At 41.9% G+C, this 21043-nt stretch overlaps 1 protein-coding gene and 1 long non-coding RNA gene across 2 annotated transcripts in view; one reads left to right on the forward strand and one right to left on the reverse strand.

Annotated features, from left to right (window-relative positions):
• The window catches only part of FAM13A (family with sequence similarity 13 member A), a 265769-nt gene that overhangs the window by 12419 nt on the left and 232307 nt on the right, over positions 1-21043 (reverse strand). Inside the window, 6 exon segments of the mRNA XM_015250473.3 lie at positions 6681-6764; positions 7411-7631; positions 8482-8563; positions 9289-9427; positions 9933-10146; positions 17984-18131. Coding sequence (XP_015105959.2) covers positions 6681-6764; positions 7411-7631; positions 8482-8563; positions 9289-9427; positions 9933-10146; positions 17984-18131 — 888 coding nt within the window.
• Positions 8540-20814, forward strand: LOC140687176 (uncharacterized). The gene is made up of 4 exons (XR_012061341.1): positions 8540-8583; positions 15509-15561; positions 17955-18094; positions 20656-20814. It is a non-coding gene; the product is annotated as an uncharacterized lncRNA (long non-coding RNA).

Here is a 21043-nt window from a genome sequence, read left to right on the forward strand (position 1 = left end):
ATGAAGCGGAAGGTGGGCCCTCACCAGACCGTGGCACTTTAATCTTGGACTTCCCAGCCTCCAGAACTGTGAGAGGTAAATTTCAACTGTTTATAAACCACCTGGTCTACAGTATTTTGTCATAGCCACCCCAAAGGCTGACACATTTATACTCTGCAGTAACTATTTGTTGACACGTCTGTCTTCTCTTTGGACTGTAAGCCCCTCAAGAGCAGGAGTTTGTGCTTCTGTATCCCTGGTAACTATTTCAGTGCCTGACATGAAAACTATATTCCATAAATATCTGCAAAAGAGGAGAATGGACATTTCATATATAAACAGGTATGCCACATTCATATGTATACGTTTGCTTACTTAAATGGAGCAAGAGATGAAGTAACTTTGCTTCAAGTTTGCTGTTGGTCTTCTGCATTTTCTTTCTATCGTACACATAAGGCAAGAGTTACAGAGGTGAGGAAGGGCAAATAGTATCAGCTTTGATCATTTCTCTTACGGGCCTTCAACTTTGAATGCAACTCTGGATTAGGCATGAATGGAGTATCCTTTGTTGCCTTTTTTATTTGCCTTTCTCAAAGTGGTCAACAATAAGCGAACTCTGGCTAAGCTTCACAAGCTAGACATTATGCAAAAACATCCTGATTTATTTTCTATCACCAGCAGTAATAAAAATAACCATTTCTTTCTATCTCTTCCTGTTACCACAATTCAAGAGGCAGGCGGCATTTTTTTCTGGGTTTTACCATCTACCCCATCAAAAGAAGTTTTTAAATTGGTATTTCATGAAAGATGACTGTCAAAACTGGAAGGGAACACACAAATTAATTTCTACAGAAAAAAGAGTGAGGATTGAACCACAGGTGTTAGTAACTACATACCTACCACAATGGCTAAAACAAAATACAGTGTCAAGTGTCAGAAAGAATGCTGAGCAGCTGGAACTCTCTCACTGCTGCAGGGGTGGGACATGTTGGGAAACTGTTTGGCAGTATCTCCTAAAGCTAAACATATGACTCATCAATTCCATTCTTAAGTACACACCAAACAAACGTGGCCATAAGACATATAAATGTCACCAAAAGACATATATTATGAGAATGTTCATAGAAGCACTTTTATAACAACCCCAAACTGGAAACCATCCAGATGCCCAACAGCAGTAGAATGAATAAGGTGGGTTTCCAAAATTGAATACATGCTATGAGAATGAATGAGTCACAGCTATAAGCAACATCACGGCATCACGGATCAGTCTCACAAAAATAAAGCCAAGGAAAACAAGCTAGACACCTAAGAATGTATACTTTAAGGTTAAGTTTAAAAATAAGCAAGTCAAATCTATAGTGTTCTAAGTCAGGATTATTGTTTTTGTTGGTGGGTGGAAGGTGACAGTATTGACTGGAAGGGGACAGGATAAGGGCTTCCAGAGAAGGTTGACAACATTTTATTTGTTGACCTGGATGTTGGTTACCTGGACTTGTCTACTTTATGAAAATTTATCAATATACATATTTATAATTTGGGCTCTTTTCTGTATTTAATAGCCACAAAGAAATGTAAGGAATAGAAATGAGTGACTTGTACCATCTCACATGTAAAATGACAAAATTTAGGAACACATGGAATACTTTTAACATAAGATGTATCCATTAAATGTGTTTGCAGATGAGATTAAGGCACATCCTAACTGTCAACACATGACTTGTGGTGAAAACTTATTGTGAAAGATTAACAATAGATGGTTTAGTGACCAAAAGACATACAGAAAATAAAAATAACAAGGAGCCAGCATTCCCCACTGCAGACTAGCATTCTGCTACTACATCTGACCCTTGAACAACGTGGGTTTGAAATGCACAGGTCCACTTATATGTGGACTTTTGTCAATGGTAAATACTACATTACTACACGGTCTGCGGTTGGTTGAATTCATGGATTCTGAATCTTGGATGTGGAGGGACTGTGGATACAGAGAGCTGGCTCTGAGCTATACTCAGATTTTCAGTTATGCTGAGAGTTGAACAAGGCCTAACCTCTGCCATCAGTCAAGGGTCAACTGTGGTTGCTTGGCAGAAACATCTTTGGATTGTAAAAGGATACACTGGATTTTGGAAGGAGACTTAGTGGTAAAATTACCCAGATATGGCAAATTTGAAAGAAACCAATTTCCTTTCTAATACTTTGTTTGAAAACCAGATATTCTAGTTAGAGTAGATAAAGAGGATAGCTGGCTTATATTTGGCTTATGACACTGATATTTAGATTTTCTATGAATTGTTCATTTATAAAATTAATGACCCTTAGAATTAATCACCTGTGAGTGATCTGATAAAATCCAGTTTTTGACTAGGGAGAGTCAAAACTCCTCATCATTCCACCAAAGTTAACACTGACATTTGCTAGAAGTATTGAAACATGGAAAGTATCAGTGATCTTTAAGTCTGAGGTGGTGGAAAGAATCCTACTTGATTTACACAAGAATTATTTTCATGATACATGTCTGAAGCCAAAGGCTCGGTGATACCAATAATCAATATGACTTTCCCCCATCATACAGCCACATCTCATGCAGTTATCAGTGCTGGATTTGCGAGCAGAGCCAAAATCTAACCAAGAGTAAAGAAACAAAGCAGCACCTTGCTGAACTATTAAAAAGGGGCTGCTGATATTAAATAGACTGTGGGAAAACTGGAAGCTGACAAGTCTTATTCTCAGGTCATCAGCTGCTCAGGGACTCCACCACTAACCACGAATGGGCCTGTGAATGAGCCAGTGACGTTCTCTGAGCCTCTGCAGAATTCAGATTAGAAAATCTTTATAATCCATAACTGTTTGAAAATGACTTTAGGCTAAGCATCTATTGTCTTTTCAACATACTTTCACTCCTTTTGCTTCAAACCTTTAGTTTTCATTTAAGTGGCAGCACTGAGTGGCTTTCAATGTGTAGGAATAGGGTTAAGATGAAGATGTATTTTTGCACATAGAGCAAGACAACATGAAAATCTAGATATGAAGATCTGATGGGTGAAGGTAGCGACTTCCACTCCATCTTTGTTTTTGATGAAAAGAAATCTCCATCAACTGGTCTCTTACTACCTAAATCTCAGAGAATATGTCAAAGTACAGAGGGAACACCAGCCAGTATTGTCCACATTTAAGCAGAGGCAAGTCTCGAACGGCAGTCACAAAGGCCTGACTAGAGGAAAGCATTTGTTTTTTGTGATGGTGTTTGTCTTAGCCTCAAATAAAGCTTCTCTACAGAAACATCAACTTGGCGGTTGTTATCTGGACAGTGCAGCAAAGGTGAAAGAGACAATGACTGATGTTTTTAACTTGAAAAAAAAAAGATGACATTCGAACCATAGGAGGTTAAAGCTAGAAGAGCTTTATTTTTTAATGTGGTAAAGCTGAGCACCCAAGAGAAACTGATCTGCCCAAGGCAACAGAGCCGAGTCCAGAACCCAGGTTCACTAACTCCCTGTCCAGTTTTCTTTCCGTCTACAAATAAGCAAGACATGAAGTGAAGCAGGATCTTAACACAGGGACCTAAAGATGTATTAAAAATGTCACAAGATAACATTTTCCTCTGATAGGGTTTCATCAAGTTATCATCTTAATGTAAAGAATTCTACCTCCAAGCTGAAAGTTCTGCCTGTATTGAGTTCACAAAGACTTCTAGTTCTGAACAGTAGCAAAGAGGCCCCACTTTGGGAGAGATTATGCCTCAGACAGATGACAAGAAATGACACTGCCCCCAAATCTCATCAGTACAACAAAAAGTGGTCTGAATTTGTGTGGGGATGGGTACCTCTGAATTAAAGGACTGCTAGTGAGAGAAGACAAATGAGATGGATTCTTATAATGGCTGATTTGGAAAATGACTCTCTCTTCTGTTTTATTGGGTAAAAACAAGTAGGCTGACTGTGTAAAGATCAGATAATCCCAAACAGCAGATAACTAAACGATAGTATTTATATAAATCTGCTTTAGAATTTGTATTTAAATTTGAACATGGTATGTTTAGTGTCATGTTAGTTCCTGGGTTTTAAAACCCAAGACTAAAATATATCAGTGAGGACCCAGAAGCTCTGAGCAAGCCACCCAGTCTCCCATTTACACCACCATCGAGGTCTGAAAAGGTTACGTGGAGAGCTGCACTGGTTCTGTGATGCGGTGTTCTGATGAGACCCTAAAATGTTGAAAAGGACACCCTTTAATAATAATTCCTAGGGCAGGTATGTAAATGAGCATGTCAGTTTTCCATACATGTCCTTGTCTGTAGGATATCCTGTTAAAGCAAACAGCCTTGTTGAAAAAGTGTACGAAAGTAGCAGATAATTGTTTTGGCCTGTGATTAGGAGTGTTAGTGTCCTTTTAAACCAGAATCTGCAGACTCAGGAAAAACCAGCAGGCTCTAAGCATCTGCTTTGCTAGAAAAACTTGGGGTTTGGAATGACACTTTATCTCTGCAAGCTTACGTACTTTTCTTTTAAGAGGAGTGTTGCCCAAATGGTATTTACAAGTCCGGGGTCCATGGTGACACCACAGATCTAAGAATGGAAATTCCACTCTTTGATTTTCAGACTGACCAGATATCAAGTGAACTCTGCTTTTCCTGAGGAGGCTGGAGTACCATGTTTCAGAGAGAGGCAGAGAGTCTGACCTGGGCCCAGGAATAAATGACACTCGAACTTCGCAGAGCATTGGTCCCCTGCCCTAAGAGATGCTAAAATCCAGAGCCCAAAAGTGCTCTTCCTTCATCTGAAAGAATGATGAAAGAAAGGGCTGAGAATTAATATTTCATATTTCTAATGATAAGAATGCTAAAAAATGCACACTTCTCCTGATTCAATCCTTTAATAAGGAGGCAGCAGAGGGCAGAACATAGAATTGTAACAGAAGCGAAACCTGTCATTCACTGAGGAATCCCCCCAAAGCCACTCTGCCCTACCTTCTCAGTGCCAGACAGCCTACAGGTAAATGTGTGTGTGTGTGTAATGCCACCTAGTCTCCATGACAACCTACAGCAGACATCTATTACACAGACAAAGCACTGAGGCTCGGAGAGTTACCTAAGCGGCCCAGAGCCACAGAGCTAGTCTTAGCAGGGCTGAGGTTTGGCTCCAGGCTGGGCTCTCCCAGGGCCTGCACACTGCCACACCCCAGGCAGAACGAGAGCCTCTGTGCCCTCCTCAGAGCAACAAATACCCCGCCACACAAACCCCTGAACTGGCAGTAAGGTGAAGACTAGAATGCAGTTGAGGGATCCTGGGGGCCACAGGCCAGGGAGTCTTTCAAGGATTCATAGCCTGAATCCACACAGTGAAAAGAAGGAAGGCACACAAGTCCCTCCTCCGTCACCGTCACCGAGGCCGGCCTGGTGTCAGCAAGGAGATCTGCACTTACAGGCTCAGCCTGCAGTGGGGAAGGGGTTCCCTCTGCTAGAAGAGTTCAGTTCTATCGCTCCAAGTTCTGAATACCCCAGAAGAGAAGGACAAAGTTTCACAATACATTTGAGCTCCAGTGCAGTTACTGTTTGGTCCAATGCCTTTAAAAAGAAATCCAAACAGAACTTGGATTGAAATATGACCATTATCCCAGAGTGCCAGTGTTTTTCCACTGCAGGGATGGGCCAGCAAAATCAATCAGCAAAGCTCTAGCTGTTTATTTTTAAATTTAAACCTCACACATTCAGAACCAAAATACCATGGAGGATCAATGGACAGAGAGTTTACTGGGCACATACTATGTGTCGGGTCTTGGGCTAGACACTGAGGGTCAGGTTTATCATCATGTAAACAAAACCCAGAATCCCTGCCATCACAGTTGAGTGCATTATTCTGGAAGCTTCCTTACTTAAAAGAGCATATTTTTGATGAAAAGACTATCTCGATTATACAGCTATGGCTGAGACTGGAAAAGAGATCTAGGTATTTTGGCGATATGAAAAATCCACCTGTGAACATAAATTCATGCTTCTTTATACCTGCTCTTAAGAACGCGTGTTCCTAACAGAGGTTACTAAGAGTCACTGACAAGGCTCTGATTACACGGTCCCTGAGGACTGGAGCAGAAGCCTGTCCTTCTACTGCCTCCCCCAGGACTGACAACAAGCGCTCAATAAACGCACTTGCTGAAAAACAAACTGCTTCAAATGTTCCCTGCTGTTATAAAAAGGCAAAGCCGTATTTTGGATTCCTCACACTTTTTGGTTCTCGATGGCAGCTGGAATATCTCTACAGACAGACACTGGCTGCAAACTGTACTACAAGGAAACTGAATGTGAGGGCAGATCATTTTAGTTTAGCGCCTTCTTTTTATGGATCAGAACGCCTAGAGCCAGTGACAGTTTACAGGCGTAGACTGAGGGACAGGCAAGTGTCCTCACTCTAAGGTTCTGTGAACCAATTCACACCCCCCTCCACCATTTTCCCCTTAAAGCAGAACACTAGTGACTACATTTTATTTGCCAGCTAATTTTCCTTTGGAGTGTAATTAGATTCAGCACCTGTGAGATAGGCAGAACTCTTATCATAGGTTTAGCCTTCAGAAAGCTGAGTTTTGGTGAATGTATACAGTAATTTAAACATCAGGGAACTTCATCTGCAAAATATTGAACACAGAAGATCCATTTCTAAAGCCAGGTAATTGACCCCCACAGAAAATTCAGCACACTCACATACCGGCCGTCCATGAATGCTTTCGTAATACAGCAGAGCTTTCTGCAGGGCTACTTTCTCATTAGCAATCTGGTCTTTGGTCATATCCTGTATGAACACAAGGATAGAGAAATGAGAGAGGGGAAAACACTTACGAACAGCCCAACTTTTGTTACACAAATTTTCCAAAGTTAAAAAGAATCTTAGATAACTGCTCTCCCTAGCTCTACCCAAAGCTCACTACAGGCATGAGCTATTCCTGACCTCTTGCTAGAAATATAGCTTCACAGAAGCATTGCCTACTGGTACTCACCTCCCCAGAGACAGCAAAGGCATGCTGAATACTCAGGTAAGCCAGGCTGTGAGGCACACAGGGCTTAGCCTAATGGCTGAAGCAATGACTACAGCTGCAGGAAACACATTCCCAAAGGTTTGTCTATAATCCTCCCACCTCAGAGAGTCACCAGTCTATTAACCTAAACAAGTCCCTTCTGCAACCTGTATGATAGGGTTTTCTGCTTTCACTTTAGTGGGTAGTCAAAACCCAAAGTGCCTACAGCTAACACTCTCTGGGGTTGTTTCATTTGCATCTCAGGACAGCACGGAGTGTGGAAGATGAGGGGGTGGGAGGTCTAAAAAGGCACTGCTCTATCGCCCTTCCCACTGGGATCCTGGGGCATGCCCTGAATTTCCACCAGGCTGACTGGAATGCTTGAGGATTAGCAGTTAGCTTGGGGCCTTCAGAGAATCACACCTTAATATCCTCAGGACGGCTGGTTTCCACCCGCTTCTCCTGGAGCTTCCTCTGAATAGATTCCAGTGTGGCCTCCACACTCGGCTTTATTGCTTTATCTACCAGCTCTTGCTTCTTCTCATCCTCTTTCTCAAGCTGGGAACCAAAACTCTTGGGGAGCGTGTTGCTTCGCTGCCGCATCCTGGGGGTTAGGTCCTCTTCTGATATCTTCAGTTTTGACTCTAGCCGGAAAGAGTTAGGGGTGGAGACATATGGGAACTGATGTCTGCTGAACCCAGACTGTTTTTCTGTGGTGTTAACAACTGCTTAGCCCCGTCTTTTTTCCCTCCAGAAAGTATCTAATTATAATATTAGTAGAAATCCCTGGGTTATTATGTAACCCAAGAAAATGATCGTGTCTTCCTGGATTATCTGGAATGTTTTCCTAACCCTAATTCCTGAGAAAGCTTTAGCTCTTTAGCATCCAGGCTTTAGCCACCCCAACCTGTCCACTGTTCTCAGAATGTGGAGGATGTCCTCCTATCCTGATTCCCTTGCCATCCACAGGTATTTACAGATTGAGCGCCCAAGTATTGGCCAACTTTGTCTGTATGGCTTATAAACCTCATTTTGGAATGATTTTCACTTTATGTTCTATTTAGTTGTTTGCATGTCTCTATCTCTGAAAAGACAGCAAGCTCTTTGAGGGACAGGGACCAAACCCTTTTCATTTTCATCAGTGTCAATATGTCTTCTCCTAACTCCATGGCAAATACATACAGCCTTGGATTAAACAAGTACCTAGTAAGTGTTGAGTTGAAACCATCATCATTATGCTGGAGATTTAGGGAAATAAAAAAATGCTGCAGATTTTGCACCTTAGCTGATCTGGGTTTCCCTGCGATTGCAGCCATGGGAAGACATGGGGGGAAGTGTCTCCTGAATACAGAGAGCCCTGGGAAGCAGCTTCAGGGAACTTATTTTTCTTGGAATATTTTAGTGGTGAGTGGCACTTAACATGTAGTGAGATGGTGGCTTCTGCACCTGGCTTGTTGTCTGGAGACCATGCCATCGATCTAGAACTTTACCTACCTTTAAGTTGTTTCCGGAATTTAGCCAGGTCATTTGTCCATTTCAGAACCTCCGGATTGGCTGCCTTGTCGCTATGGGAAGGCTGAGAAAACGAAATCTAGAGTAAGTGTTTTGGAATTGTGGCAGGAAAAAGAACAGTTTGACCATGAGTTTGCTTACAGGAAGGAAAAGTTGAGTCCCAGTGGAATAATAAATGAACCATAGTCAATCAGAGCAACTTCACAGGTGTAATTCCATTATCCTTCTTTACATTTGGTTATTTTTGATACTTTCCAAGAATTTCTCAGAGGCAAAATGTGAAATTTTCATGATCATGGACTTCTATATGGTCCATGGTCCCTTTTCCGTGATTTGGACTGTTCAGGCTAACAGAACAGAAAGCAGAGAGGTATGTGATATTTCACATTACAGTAACCAAGAAAAATGCCTTTTTGCCACTCTTGTGGGAAATGCTAAAGAGAGTAGAATGAGGTTCGTACTAATAAAATTTTAGAAGATAATCTTGAATTAAGATTTTAGCCAAACAAAAGACTCCATTAAATGATTTCTCCTATCCCTGCTCACGAATTAAGTTGTAAACATTGACGAAAGCATTCAATTCACTTGCTAAGGATACACTTGGGCAAGGAAAATGCTGATCCATGATGTCTGGGGTTAATCAGGTTTATTCCCCAGTTTGTACTGCCTTTCTGTTGTGAGATTCCCTGGAAATCTCCCTTCGCCGTTATCACTTCTCTGAGCAGTTGATGCGCTGGCCCCGCGTCAGGGGAGGGCGGGAACAAAGAGAACCCGAGGGGAGGCGCTTACCCTGTACTTCCTCTCTTCTTCGAATCTGTCTTCAAACTTTCGGATCTTCTTTTTAAGGCTCTGAATCCTTCGCGTGAGCTGGACAGGTGTCAGGTCCTCTTGCTCATCGTCGTAGGAGCCCAGGGAGGAGCTGCGGCGCCTGTGAGGGCACAACATGGGTCAGCTTCCCACTAGCGTGCGCGGCCGCTGAGAGGGGCTCTGAGGATGAGGGATGCGGCAAGGCGGGGGCGGGGGATCCAAACGGGGTCCGTCTTCTCAAATAAAAGAAAGCTGATGGCCAATTCATTTTGTGACCTTGACCTCTGTATGTCCTCCCTATTAAATAGGTCCAATCTTCTCCAGCGCACTTTTTACACTTGGGAAACCTAGGACTGAAATGTGCACAACGGGCCTCAAAGTTAAATCTGAGAGCGCTTTGGAAGGGAGGTGCTCATGGAAATTCAGTCTGTGATGCTGTAGCTGGGCCACAGGTCAAGTGGAAGATTACAACGGAGCCTGTGTACTAGGACGGAGGCTTTCAAATATGTTCCTCCCTATACTTACAACTCAATGAAAAAAAAATTACTGGCCATCAGCAACAGTCCTATCCTTCCTCCTGTTACAGGGACGATGAATCTGCGAATCAGCAACATAAAGAAACGTACCTCATGAAGGAATGGGAATTGGGGGGAGAAGGAGGCACTTCAGTGTCGTCCAGGTATTGCCGGCTCTGTCCGTAGGCATAGAAGCGGGGAGACAGCATGGGGTCGCTGTCCTCATCCAGGAGCTGCCGAATCAGGCGCCCCGCCTGCGGGGAGAGGCGCGCTTCGTCAGCGTCCACGTTCTCATGGGGCCACGAGGAGAAAGCCGGGATGGGCTCTGGAAATAACAAGGGTAAGAGGGCAACATTGTTCTTTAAAGCACAGTTGTTGCCTAAGTTTTCCGAGTGCATTGGGAGGCACTGAGTTTAGGGGGCATTGAACGGTTTTACATGGTAGATTTAAGGCTCAGACTCGGGAGGCTGTGCCCTGACCAGAATCACCAAATCTACCTGACAGCCATCATCTACCTTCTATCTCCATCTTCACTTGCTTTCAAAAGAGAATTCACTAGGGCTGCACTGAGGAACAGCCTTGGAAAAGGACAGCCAGTGGTGTGTGCTTCCAACCTCCCCTGCAGATCACTGACAAGAACTCCTCCAGGTGAGGGCGTTATGGAACAGAAATGCATGTGTGTCAGGGAGGGAGGGGTCTGGCATCATGGCTGTACATCCTTCACTGAAACAACTAAGAAATCAGGCTAAGGAATCACAATCTTGCGAAAGCCCATTTATTTAGGAGTTTGCACCCTCTGTGGGGGTCATTCAGTAAGCTGTTTTGTGTGCTTCTGCTTAGCGGGTTGGGATTTAGCATGTGTAAAATGCATGCTCTGTACTTGAAACCTGAGAAACTACTTCAGACTGCAGCTAAAGTAAGATATATACACAAATCAGTCAAAAAAGAAAAAAAAATGCCTTAAAAGGACAAACCAGTATGAATTATTTTAGACAAACTTTAAGAAAAAAACCCAGCACAAAATCCTGATGTGTCATGTCAGGAAGGAATGCACTGATAGTTTTTTCTTTTTACTACAAGACCTACCTCAATGTATTCCTTTCCTCATTAAAAAAATCCTATCTAACATAGTTTAAGGACAGATTTCAGATGATATAGGGTATTTCATTTGTAACACTCTTTTCATTAAAATAAGTTATGCTTTAAATGCACTTGTGGATACTGTGATTTACACAGGGCTGGAATTTGACCATGATCTTAAATTCTGGGATTCCTACAGTTTAAATCATGGAACAATCTTCAAGTATTTATAAAATCTATAAAATTATCTAAAACAAGTGCTTACTGAATTATTTCATTTAAAGAGATCATATTGAGATCAGAGAACATTAAAGCTGGTTAAAACTTCATACATCACCTAATCTAGTGATTTTTCAACCCTGGCTGCATGTTAGGATCACGGAGGGAAATATAAACAACTCTTAATGTACAGGTCCTCACACCACCCAGTTAGACAGAATTTTGAGGTGAGGGTCCAGATATAGAATTTTGAGGTGAGGGTCCAGATATGTATGTAACACACACACACACACACACACACACACACACACTGAAAAGCTTCCCAAGTGATCCAAAATGCAGTCAAGTCTGAGAACCACTGATTTCATCCCAACAGATTACAGATAAGGAAACTGAAACCTAAGGAAGACAAGAGCAAACATCTAATCAACGACAAGCACTGGGTCTGGACACTCAGCCTCCTGCCCTCCAGGACACTGCTTCAGCTTAGGACGTGCCAGGCGCTTCAAGAACAAGGGCGATCATCTCAAACTGTTTTAAGACCCCGCAGTGTAGGAGGAGAGTTAAGCACTTTAATTTAAAAAAATGTTAACTGCATGTGATATGATGTCCACAGGTTCTCAAAAGTGAAAGACAATCAAATTATCTGGGAACACAGATGATAATATAAATACTCTGAAAAATGAAAGCAGTGTGAAAGACAGAGTCTTCCCTATTGGGTCTCAAAAAGCAGCCGAGAGCATGCTTATAGGTAGATCTGGCTAAAACGAGAGATGAAAAGTTGTTCATCGTTTGTGCAAATGCGATCGGCTGGCTTCTCCTAAGTGGCGGGGCTCAGATATGAAGAGCTCAGACTGGAACTGCCAAAAGGAAAATGGCAGGTGGGCTGAGGGGTGAGGGGAGATGAGGGAAGGAGAGGCTGTGTGGAAAGTGATCCCTGGAAAAACAGTAAAATACAGCTGCAGAAAGTGGAACTATTAAACTAACAAGATGACACCTTCTCTTTCATGGCATTTCATAAGACAGCAGTAATTTTCTGTAAGAACTAAAATCAGTGGAGCCACGACAGGGAAAGGGTTAAGATGGCTGGAATAACAATGCAGCAGGCAGCCCTCTCACTGCAGGGCAAAGCAGCAGAACCCCGGGAAGGGCTCCGTGGTTGGTGGGGGACAGAGGCCATCTGCAAAACAAAGTCTGATGTTGACACTGGCGTGTGAGTGTGCTGGCTAGTTTGACATTTCTACTCATCAAACCTTAGTTTGAAAAAGTGTTCTTTAGATCATGAAGCCCTTTAATCTGTCTGAATCTAGCAGAAGAGCTCTTAAAAACTACCACAATTAACCTATGCTTTAAATTGTTTAACTATGTGATCTCAGTGTACCAAAATTTTTGCAAATACACTATATGTTTGTGACTACTAACCAAATACATCTCAGTAAAAAAAAAAAATCTTCTGATCCTGAATTAATTATAAAATACTAATCCTGCAACTGAACTGTGCCTACCTGATGCTTCATGGCTAATATCCCGCTGATTTCTTTTTTGTTAACACAGCTGTCTTTGCGGCTCCATTCCTGACCCAACACTTCACTGACAAGAAGACCAAATGTGTCCTTTTCCTAGTGTCACCAGTGGTATCTATGAAGTACACGGCTGAAGAAATTTTAGCTTATGGGTGACACCGTCTCTTAAATTCACTTATGTAAAAATGAGAAATATGAGACCATTATGAATTTCAACCTCAACAAAATAAAAAGATATATTTCATCATTAGCTGCAGGTAGAACAGAGGTGAAGTTTCTCACCTATGCGATGTGAAATGCTTATATTTCTCTCTCCTTTTTCTCTCTGTCCTTTTATTCTACACAGCCTGATCATTTAAGGCTCCTATTCAAAAGAGTTATAGAATTACATGTAATACATAGTTCAATAAAACTACAGAATTAGTAAGACCAGCTATTCCTCTATTTTAGTTTGAAATGATCTAAGAATACAAGGCTATCTCAACTCAAAGAGAATGACATAAACAAACCAAAAACAACAGTGTGGTCCAGGATAGCATGTCCACCTGCGTAGAGACCCAGTTTGAGGATGTATTGACTAAACCATCCCCAAGTGCTGGCTTGGGAAATACATTATATTTTAATCAGTAGTTCTGGAGCAATGAAACCAAAAAGGGAACTGCAAGAAAATGATTCAAAAGGAAAACAGAAAAGATCTGAGGCTTTGAACTGGATTTTCATCTTAAAGGACCACATAAAACAAATGCGTTTTCGCATCTGGACCAGAATTCCCCGGGTACGGTCGTCACAAAGGACTCTGGACGTAAGTATGGCATGTCTATTAAAAATTAATCCACCCAGGTTAGCTGACATCACAGAAGTAACAGAGATAAAAGCTGGATGCTTTTATTACCTTAGTAATAAAAAATAATAGGTCCTGAGGGAGTTCCAGTTCCGACACTACAGCACACATGGAAATAAAGGAGTGTCACTGTGGGAAGAGGGACCGCGGCTCTGACTAATGCTAATGTGATCACAGGGACACCGCTCCTCTCTGCTTAGCCGGCTGGATCCATTTACTACACAAAAGAAGATTGGCTACTGAGATGATTTATTTCTAAGAAATCTGCACAGAACTAAGGGAGCTGATGCTTTCCCATCTCACCTCCGTCTCTGTTTATGTCCTTTAGAGTCATTGCCACTTGGCACGCTGCCATGCGGTCTTTCAGGGAGGTTCTTCCACAGCCCAGATACAGAAACATATAAGCCCCACGGGGTGGGGAAGGGCCCTTCCTGGGGGAATCCTTCCATCAAATCTTCCTTAGGGTCCCAAAATTTAACCTTAGAACAATGGCTGTCCTATTACATTGTTCCAATAGTCTTGCCCAACTATCAGTGTCAGAGGGAACCTTAGTAGCCAGCTTTATCAATCCAAATTTAATCCTTAAATTCCATAAATCTGCTGTGCCTCTATTTGTCACATTTAATAAGCCGGCCCTCAGTGCTCCATTTGAGTCACCAAAGTGTGTGGAGTCGGGAGGGCTGAGGACTTGACTAATGAGAGCTCCCCAGTTCGTGCTGATTTGGACCCAGGAATCTGCACGTTGACATGTAGGTTCCTCATCAGTTACTAATTCCCTCTCCTCCCGACCACCTTCCACCCCTCCTGTGTCTGTGACAAGCTATCACAAGTCCCCAGCAAGACCCTGCTGAGCCTTTTCAAATGCACAACCTCCCTGATCTAGAGTTGGAAAAAAAAAGACAGAAAGAAAGGAGGTTGGCATGACATAATTAGTCCTTGGTAGAGCTGAGATGGACCTAGTAATTACCGATTTTTCTCATGTGTTCAGAGAGCCATCCATACTCACTAGGTAGAACTGGGCTCTGGTTTCAAAAAGGCAAACTTTTGTCTGTTTTTTTCCCTGAAACTATACTTGGACACATTGATGGAAGATAGTAATAACATCAAATAACACTCACATAGTGCCTATCACGTGGCTGTGCTGAGCACTCTGCATATGATAGCTCATTTAATCCTTGCAACAGACTTGCTAAGTAGATGCTACTATAGCCATTATGTCCTATTACGTAATGTTATACCTATTTAAACATGGGCTAGTTGAGGCCCAAACTGATACATGTTGACTTACTTGTCCACAAAGCTGATTAAGTAGGAGAGCCAGGATTTGAATCCAGCATGTGTCTGGCTCTTAACCATTACCATCCACTTAACTGGCCTTGCTTAGAAGGAGGCATCTGGGTGGAAGTCAGGAGACTCTGTTATCTCTCGAATCATCATTTTGCTTTTTTGGACCTGAATTTTCTGATGTCTATAATGGGAAGGTTCCATTGGGAGATCTTTTTTAGATCCTTTGCTTCTCTGTCATTTTTAAAGAGAATTTCCTTTCCGAAGTTGTTTTCAATAAGCAGTAAGTGATGAGAAAGACATCTGAATTATTTTATGCTCTTTAAAAAATGTTCTTTTAAACTTATTTTCACCAGGACAAATCTAATAGTTAGCTGAGTGCTTAAATCTCAGTACTTCCACAAATGGTATCCCCAAATCAACATGAACTGGCTCATTAGGAACATTCTAATTACGCAATGTTCAAGGGCTTTAAATAACAAAGACCAGCACATTTGAGTTGTGTATTCATTTAATTTTGCAGAGTTGAAACCCTAACCATCATCATCACGCGGACAGGTCAAATAACGTGCTCTAATACACGGCTACGCTAGAGGAAAAAAGGATAAGGCATGTAGAACTGATCTGTCAATCAGCATGATTAGACTCTGATCCTGCGTTCAGTTTGAGAGAGTTCCACTCTATGTAGCCTATGGAATCTATTACTAGTTCCATTTCTCTTTTTGTTTCCTTGATACCAGATGCCCCAGAAGCTAGAAAACATCATTTCTACGTGGGAATACACACAGCAGAGGTCAGTACCAGCATATTGCTCATTAAGTCCTGTCTCAACTAATATTCTACAATTCTGCGAGAATCAGAGAGTATGAACTATGGCTTGGGATAGAGAACAAACAAGCAAACCAAAAAGAGGGGGTTATACTATATGGTGGTCTGGAGACCAGTGATGGAGAATTACAGATGGATACTGGCTCATATGGTTTTGGTAATTATTACTTTGTTTATATAATCTGTTGCATTGGTTTCACATTCACAGTTTAAATTGGTGCAAAGTTCTTTCCTTGCTGGAAAGCCACCATTTTGTTTCTCACTGAAGCAACAGAAAAAGGTGGTATTTTAATTGTTGAACTTACTGCTTTCATCTTAACTACTCTTTAGGAAAAAATTCCTTTTTCTTGATTATACTGACAGCTATATTACTGCTGTAATGTAACTTGGACATTTAAAATAAATAAGTAAATAAAAATATACTGAAAGCAGTAACCAAATGATCAAAACAGCCTTGAAATGAATCCATGTAGATTTCTGAGACACACAAGTGCAATGATAAATGCAGTAACTGGCCTCCCAAAAAGTTAAAGCAAGTCATTTCAGAAATTACATGGATAACACAATTCACATTCCCAAGCCTATTAAAATGTAGTTTTTCTTCCTATAAGCTTTAAAAATTTCATCAAGTTTCTCAATAAAAAATTCATGTTGGTTCCGTCATACCATTATTTTTTTTCTCTGGCAAAAAGTTCTTTAAGTAGTGAAATAGTTTTAAGGAAACTCTAAGTTAGCTATCAACCACTCTGGAGAGAATTCAGCTTTATATTTAGCCTCTTTCAGTGTGCTGCAAGAGACTACATTTATGATTAACCAAGATGAAAATAATCAAACACCTGAGTCCATCTCAATAGGAGGAGGAGGAATCTACCTGCCTCTTTTCTGAGTAAATCATCAAGATAATGGGGCTAATTTGAATTCGGACCAAAAATCCTAGTTCTTATCTAGAGCTTTATGTTAAGATATGAAGAGGCCGTTATTATTGACACCCAAATATAGCATTTGCTTGCTATTCTTTTTTTTAAATTTGGGTGACAGTGGCTACCAGGGACTTTTCTGAGGAGAGGGGTAAGGTTGTTTTTAATGTATGAAATAAAAGCACATCTGATTATTTCAAAGTACACAAAAGAACAGCAACAAACACTACCCAGGAAGGATCACTTAAAAACAAAACAACAAAAAACCCTGAATTTTTTCCCAGTGGACATATTATGAGCTGGGAAGATCTGACTACATCTCAGACCCACTGCCTAATTATATGAAAAGAAATGGAACATGTTCTTAGATTGCAAAGAGGAGAATTTGAATAAGAAACAGTTTGTTTTCACTTCACTAAGCCCTGGATGCAAGGCACATAATGGGGCTCCTATTTTTCACCTTGAAGTCTTTTTTAGATCATCTTTTGGTCTTTCATCTAAGATCATTAACATAATGAAGACTTTCTGGTTAAAAAAAGGCGGGGGAAGAAGACAGGGAAACCCAAGCGATTTTTTAAAAGATTGATTTTTTTTTTTTTAATGGTTGTGATTCTCTGCTAAGTCGTTAAATCAGGCTGCTATCGTGAATTCAGAAGCACAATTTCTCCCTCTGGAGTCTTCAAACATACATATAGTCTAGAGGCAGATGGGCATTTATTTTGGATACACACTGATATATGTGTGGATGCAGACACATGCATAATGAAAGAATAGCAGCTTGACGGAGCTGCTGCAGGAGCCTGCCTGAAATACAGTTCTGACAAGATCAGGACACCCTCTTCTTCCTCAGAAGTGAATTTCTAACGTTTTTGTGAAAAAAAATCTCTAGAAAAACCAGTCTCAAACATGGTATGACAGGCTTTCAATAAGAAGCACTTTGTTATTCTGTGTTCTCTTTGATAAGCAAACCCCTTATGTTTGCTAACCTGGATTTAAAAAACGTATCCATAAAAACAGACACAGAAGCAAAGCAAATCAAAATATTCCTTTTGAAAAACGGGAAGGAGAGTTACTGAAGGAGGTAGATGGTTGACATGTATAGGGGGGAAGATTAGTTACACTGAGAGCAAATCCTAAATGCACACCAGTTAGTTCCTCATCACTCTGTCGGCACTCCTAGAATGTCAGCACTCGGGTTGAGTCAAACACAGAAAAAAAAGGACTGCAAGGTGACACTATGATAAAGGGCAAGCACATTTTCTTCCTTAGATTGCAATTACTCTTGGCAACATTTAACGTGATACATTCCTGTGCCAGGGGAGGGACTTTCGATCATTTAGAAATGCAGTTACTTCTGCACACGTAGCTCTCGCTCCCACCCATACATCCACGCGGTTACATGCTTTTCATTTCAGCTAACTTATGTATGCTTTTCCAATAGTAAATCATCCAAATATCAGATGACCCTACCTTCCCAGCTCTTCTCATCACACAATGCAGTCAGGTCCAGCTCAGGCACTTCGGCGACAAAGCTCTCCTGCTGGCCATCAGCATCGGGACTCCTCTGCAGCTTGGTGTCAGGTAGGCTGGGATGCTCTTGGATCTTCATGGTCGGGCTCTGCAACAAAAGCACAACGTTCCCAAATCTCTATCGCTCACCAAAATCCAGGAACGTCTGCAGCAGTTCCTCTCCTGCTGGGTGAAACCTCCGCAGCCACAGCTGCTGCTGTCCCCAGCACGGAAACCAGAATCATTGCTGGGTGTCCCCTGGATGCTAGCTGGCCACTGGCATGCAGAAAGCGACCGCCCATCTGCGCTCCTTCAACTTTTCTTCTGTGACAGAGACAAGATGATTTCCGAGGGCTGTTCTTCCTGATAACTGCAGGCAGCTGAGAGTCTGGATGAGTACTGACTGGGGCCAGGAAGGAGGGAAAAGGAGTTTGTGTTTCTCTAAAGGAGTATGGCTCTCCAGACTGTAAACAACAACCAAAAAACCCCAGCTACTGCTGTTGCTAGGGCTGTGGAAGCAACATGGTGTCTTCTGCACGCAGACTTCCGTGCCCCTTAGGTAAACAGCCCTGCAGGGCCTGGAGCAGAAGCTGTGTACACGCGTGCTCTCCTGCTGGTTCTGCAGGCTTAGATCAATTAAGCGGGGCTAGCTGCACATTCCCAGATTTCCTGTGGTTGTTTTCGCCCCGAGTGTGGGGAGAACAGACTATTTATGGAGGAGCTCTGGGCATTAAAGCATTGTTGCGCAAATTCAAACAGCACAGGGGTTTGGTGTCTCAGCTAGCAGCTAGCAGTGAGGAATACGGATTCTGGAAATGAGCCAAAATTACACAGGGAGCGTGACTTTTTTTTTTTTTTTAAGTAAAAAGCCAAGAGCTGGCAAGTCAGTGATGCATAATTTATGATCTTACAAACATGCAACTGTCACTTGTTTCCCTACTACTCATCCACTCTGAATACTAAATACTCAGCTACACTTGATTTTGCTTACCGGTGGTACCCACATGAGGCTAGAATGTCTAGGGGATGGGAAAACCCTCCCCCAAAGGCTGCTATTTTAACTAAGTGATTTTATGTTAACAAAATAAACTGCATTGAAATTAAATCTTTTTTAACCTTGCTCTTTTGGCATCTGGTAAACCCAACCACTGTCACACTCCTCTCTCAAAACTATAAACAACAGTGTTGAGTCACAAATAACATTTCTCAAGGGGCACAGATCTGTACAAAAGATTTCCTTTGAGAATGACTAGAAATTTATTTTAGTAAATATACTATCATTAAATGAAAAAAACAAACATCTGGAAATCATAAGTGACTCCATTAATGTATGAGAAATGTTCTTATGCTTAAAATAAAGCACTATTAAGACTTCCAGCTACTTTTAATAGCTATTCAGCCCACTTTGGTATCACTGGGGAAATAGACGGGACTTTTACTACTACATCTCCATGAAACAAAGCATGAGGACTCGTATTTTCTTCACATTTGGGATAAAATGAAGTATCATCAATCAGTTCACGATGAGCTACTAAAGTCAGGTGGAAATGCCAAGTAAATCTGGGGCTTTAAGCCATCTTAAAAATCCTGCTTGTCTGTTGTGGGGAAGAAACAGATTATGCATTTATACCACAAAAATCATTTGTTCCTTGAGCTGGATCCTAAGTGGACCAGGGTTGAATGACCAAATCTAGTGCTCAGCTTTTTAAAAGTTACAGGGCCAATTAGTCACCAATCATTTGTGTGCGTGTGTTAGAACCTCACGTAGGAAATCAATGTTTTCTCAATACAGATTTCTAATACTTGCTACATGTAGAGACCTAAAAAAGGGAAGAAGATTCTATCTTGTAAATACAGCATTTTCTTCATGAGGAGCATCTATCAAGCCATTGACACCGTACTGCAGTGGAACAGACGTGAATTTTCCTTACAGGCAGACCTGGGTATGAAGTGTGACTGGCATTTACTAGCGAGCTCTAGTCGAGCTCTTTCACTTCTCTCAGCCTCCATTTCCTAGTCTATAAAATGTCATTATAACACCAATCTTGCAAGGTTCCTTTGAAGATCGGAGAGAAGGTATGAAAGGTATGCCTCTAGCATGGTCCCTGGTGCAGATGAGACACATGGATGGAATCTACCCTTCTTAGTATTATTAGGCTCCTATGAAGATGAGTAAAATGATGCCACACCTCAAAATGCTTCAGAGGGGAGTTGGGGACGAGGCATGGACAACTGCAATTTCAGGTGGAACGTGCTACAACAGAGGGTGGGCCAGAGTCTGAGGCGCATTAGGAAAAAAATATTAAAGAGCCACTGATGTTTCTGTTATGGACCAACAACAGCACATGTGACTTGGGGGCTGTGCGGGTCAGAGGGGTGGCGGGGAGGGCACTTCAGACAGAAAGGAGGAGAGGAAGAGGAGCAAGAGCAGAGGCCGTTCGGGGATGCTGATCACAGCAGAAGAGGCTCCAGGTACCATGAGCTCAGATGATGCGAGTGTCAAATAAGCAGACACTGGGCTGACCTAGGCCTCATATGCTGGTCTAGGTTTGGATTTTATCCTGTGGGAGATAATGGAAAGCTACAGAAGGATTTAAAAACCAGACGAATAATGCAGAAATGTTGTTTTCCAGGCTGATGTCTTACACGTGGGAATGCACGCGCTGGGAAGACTCACAGGCAGCATGCATCCTCTCCCTACGCCAGTCACGGGCTTTGCTCCCTGTGGTACCTTTGTCCCCTCCTTAGGGCGCTCAAAAGTCCTGCACATGACACATGTAAAAATCCCCAAATTCCACATACACACAGACTAATTCAAAATGTGTACCTCTTGAAAAAAAAAAAAACTGAAAAAGGTTTTCTTCTTATGATTCATCTGAATTAGCACCAATTTCAAAGTCAGAAAATTAAAATCAGAAAATTTTTCCTTTATTTTTTTTCTCCAAAATGTATGGATTTATTCATTTCTTCAACAACACGGTTTGGTGCACCCACTCTGTGCTGGGCTCTGAGAGACGGGCA

The sequence above is a fragment of the Vicugna pacos genome, chromosome 2 (genome assembly GCF_048564905.1).
Source record: "Vicugna pacos chromosome 2, VicPac4, whole genome shotgun sequence".
NCBI lineage: Eukaryota > Metazoa > Chordata > Mammalia > Artiodactyla > Camelidae > Vicugna > Vicugna pacos.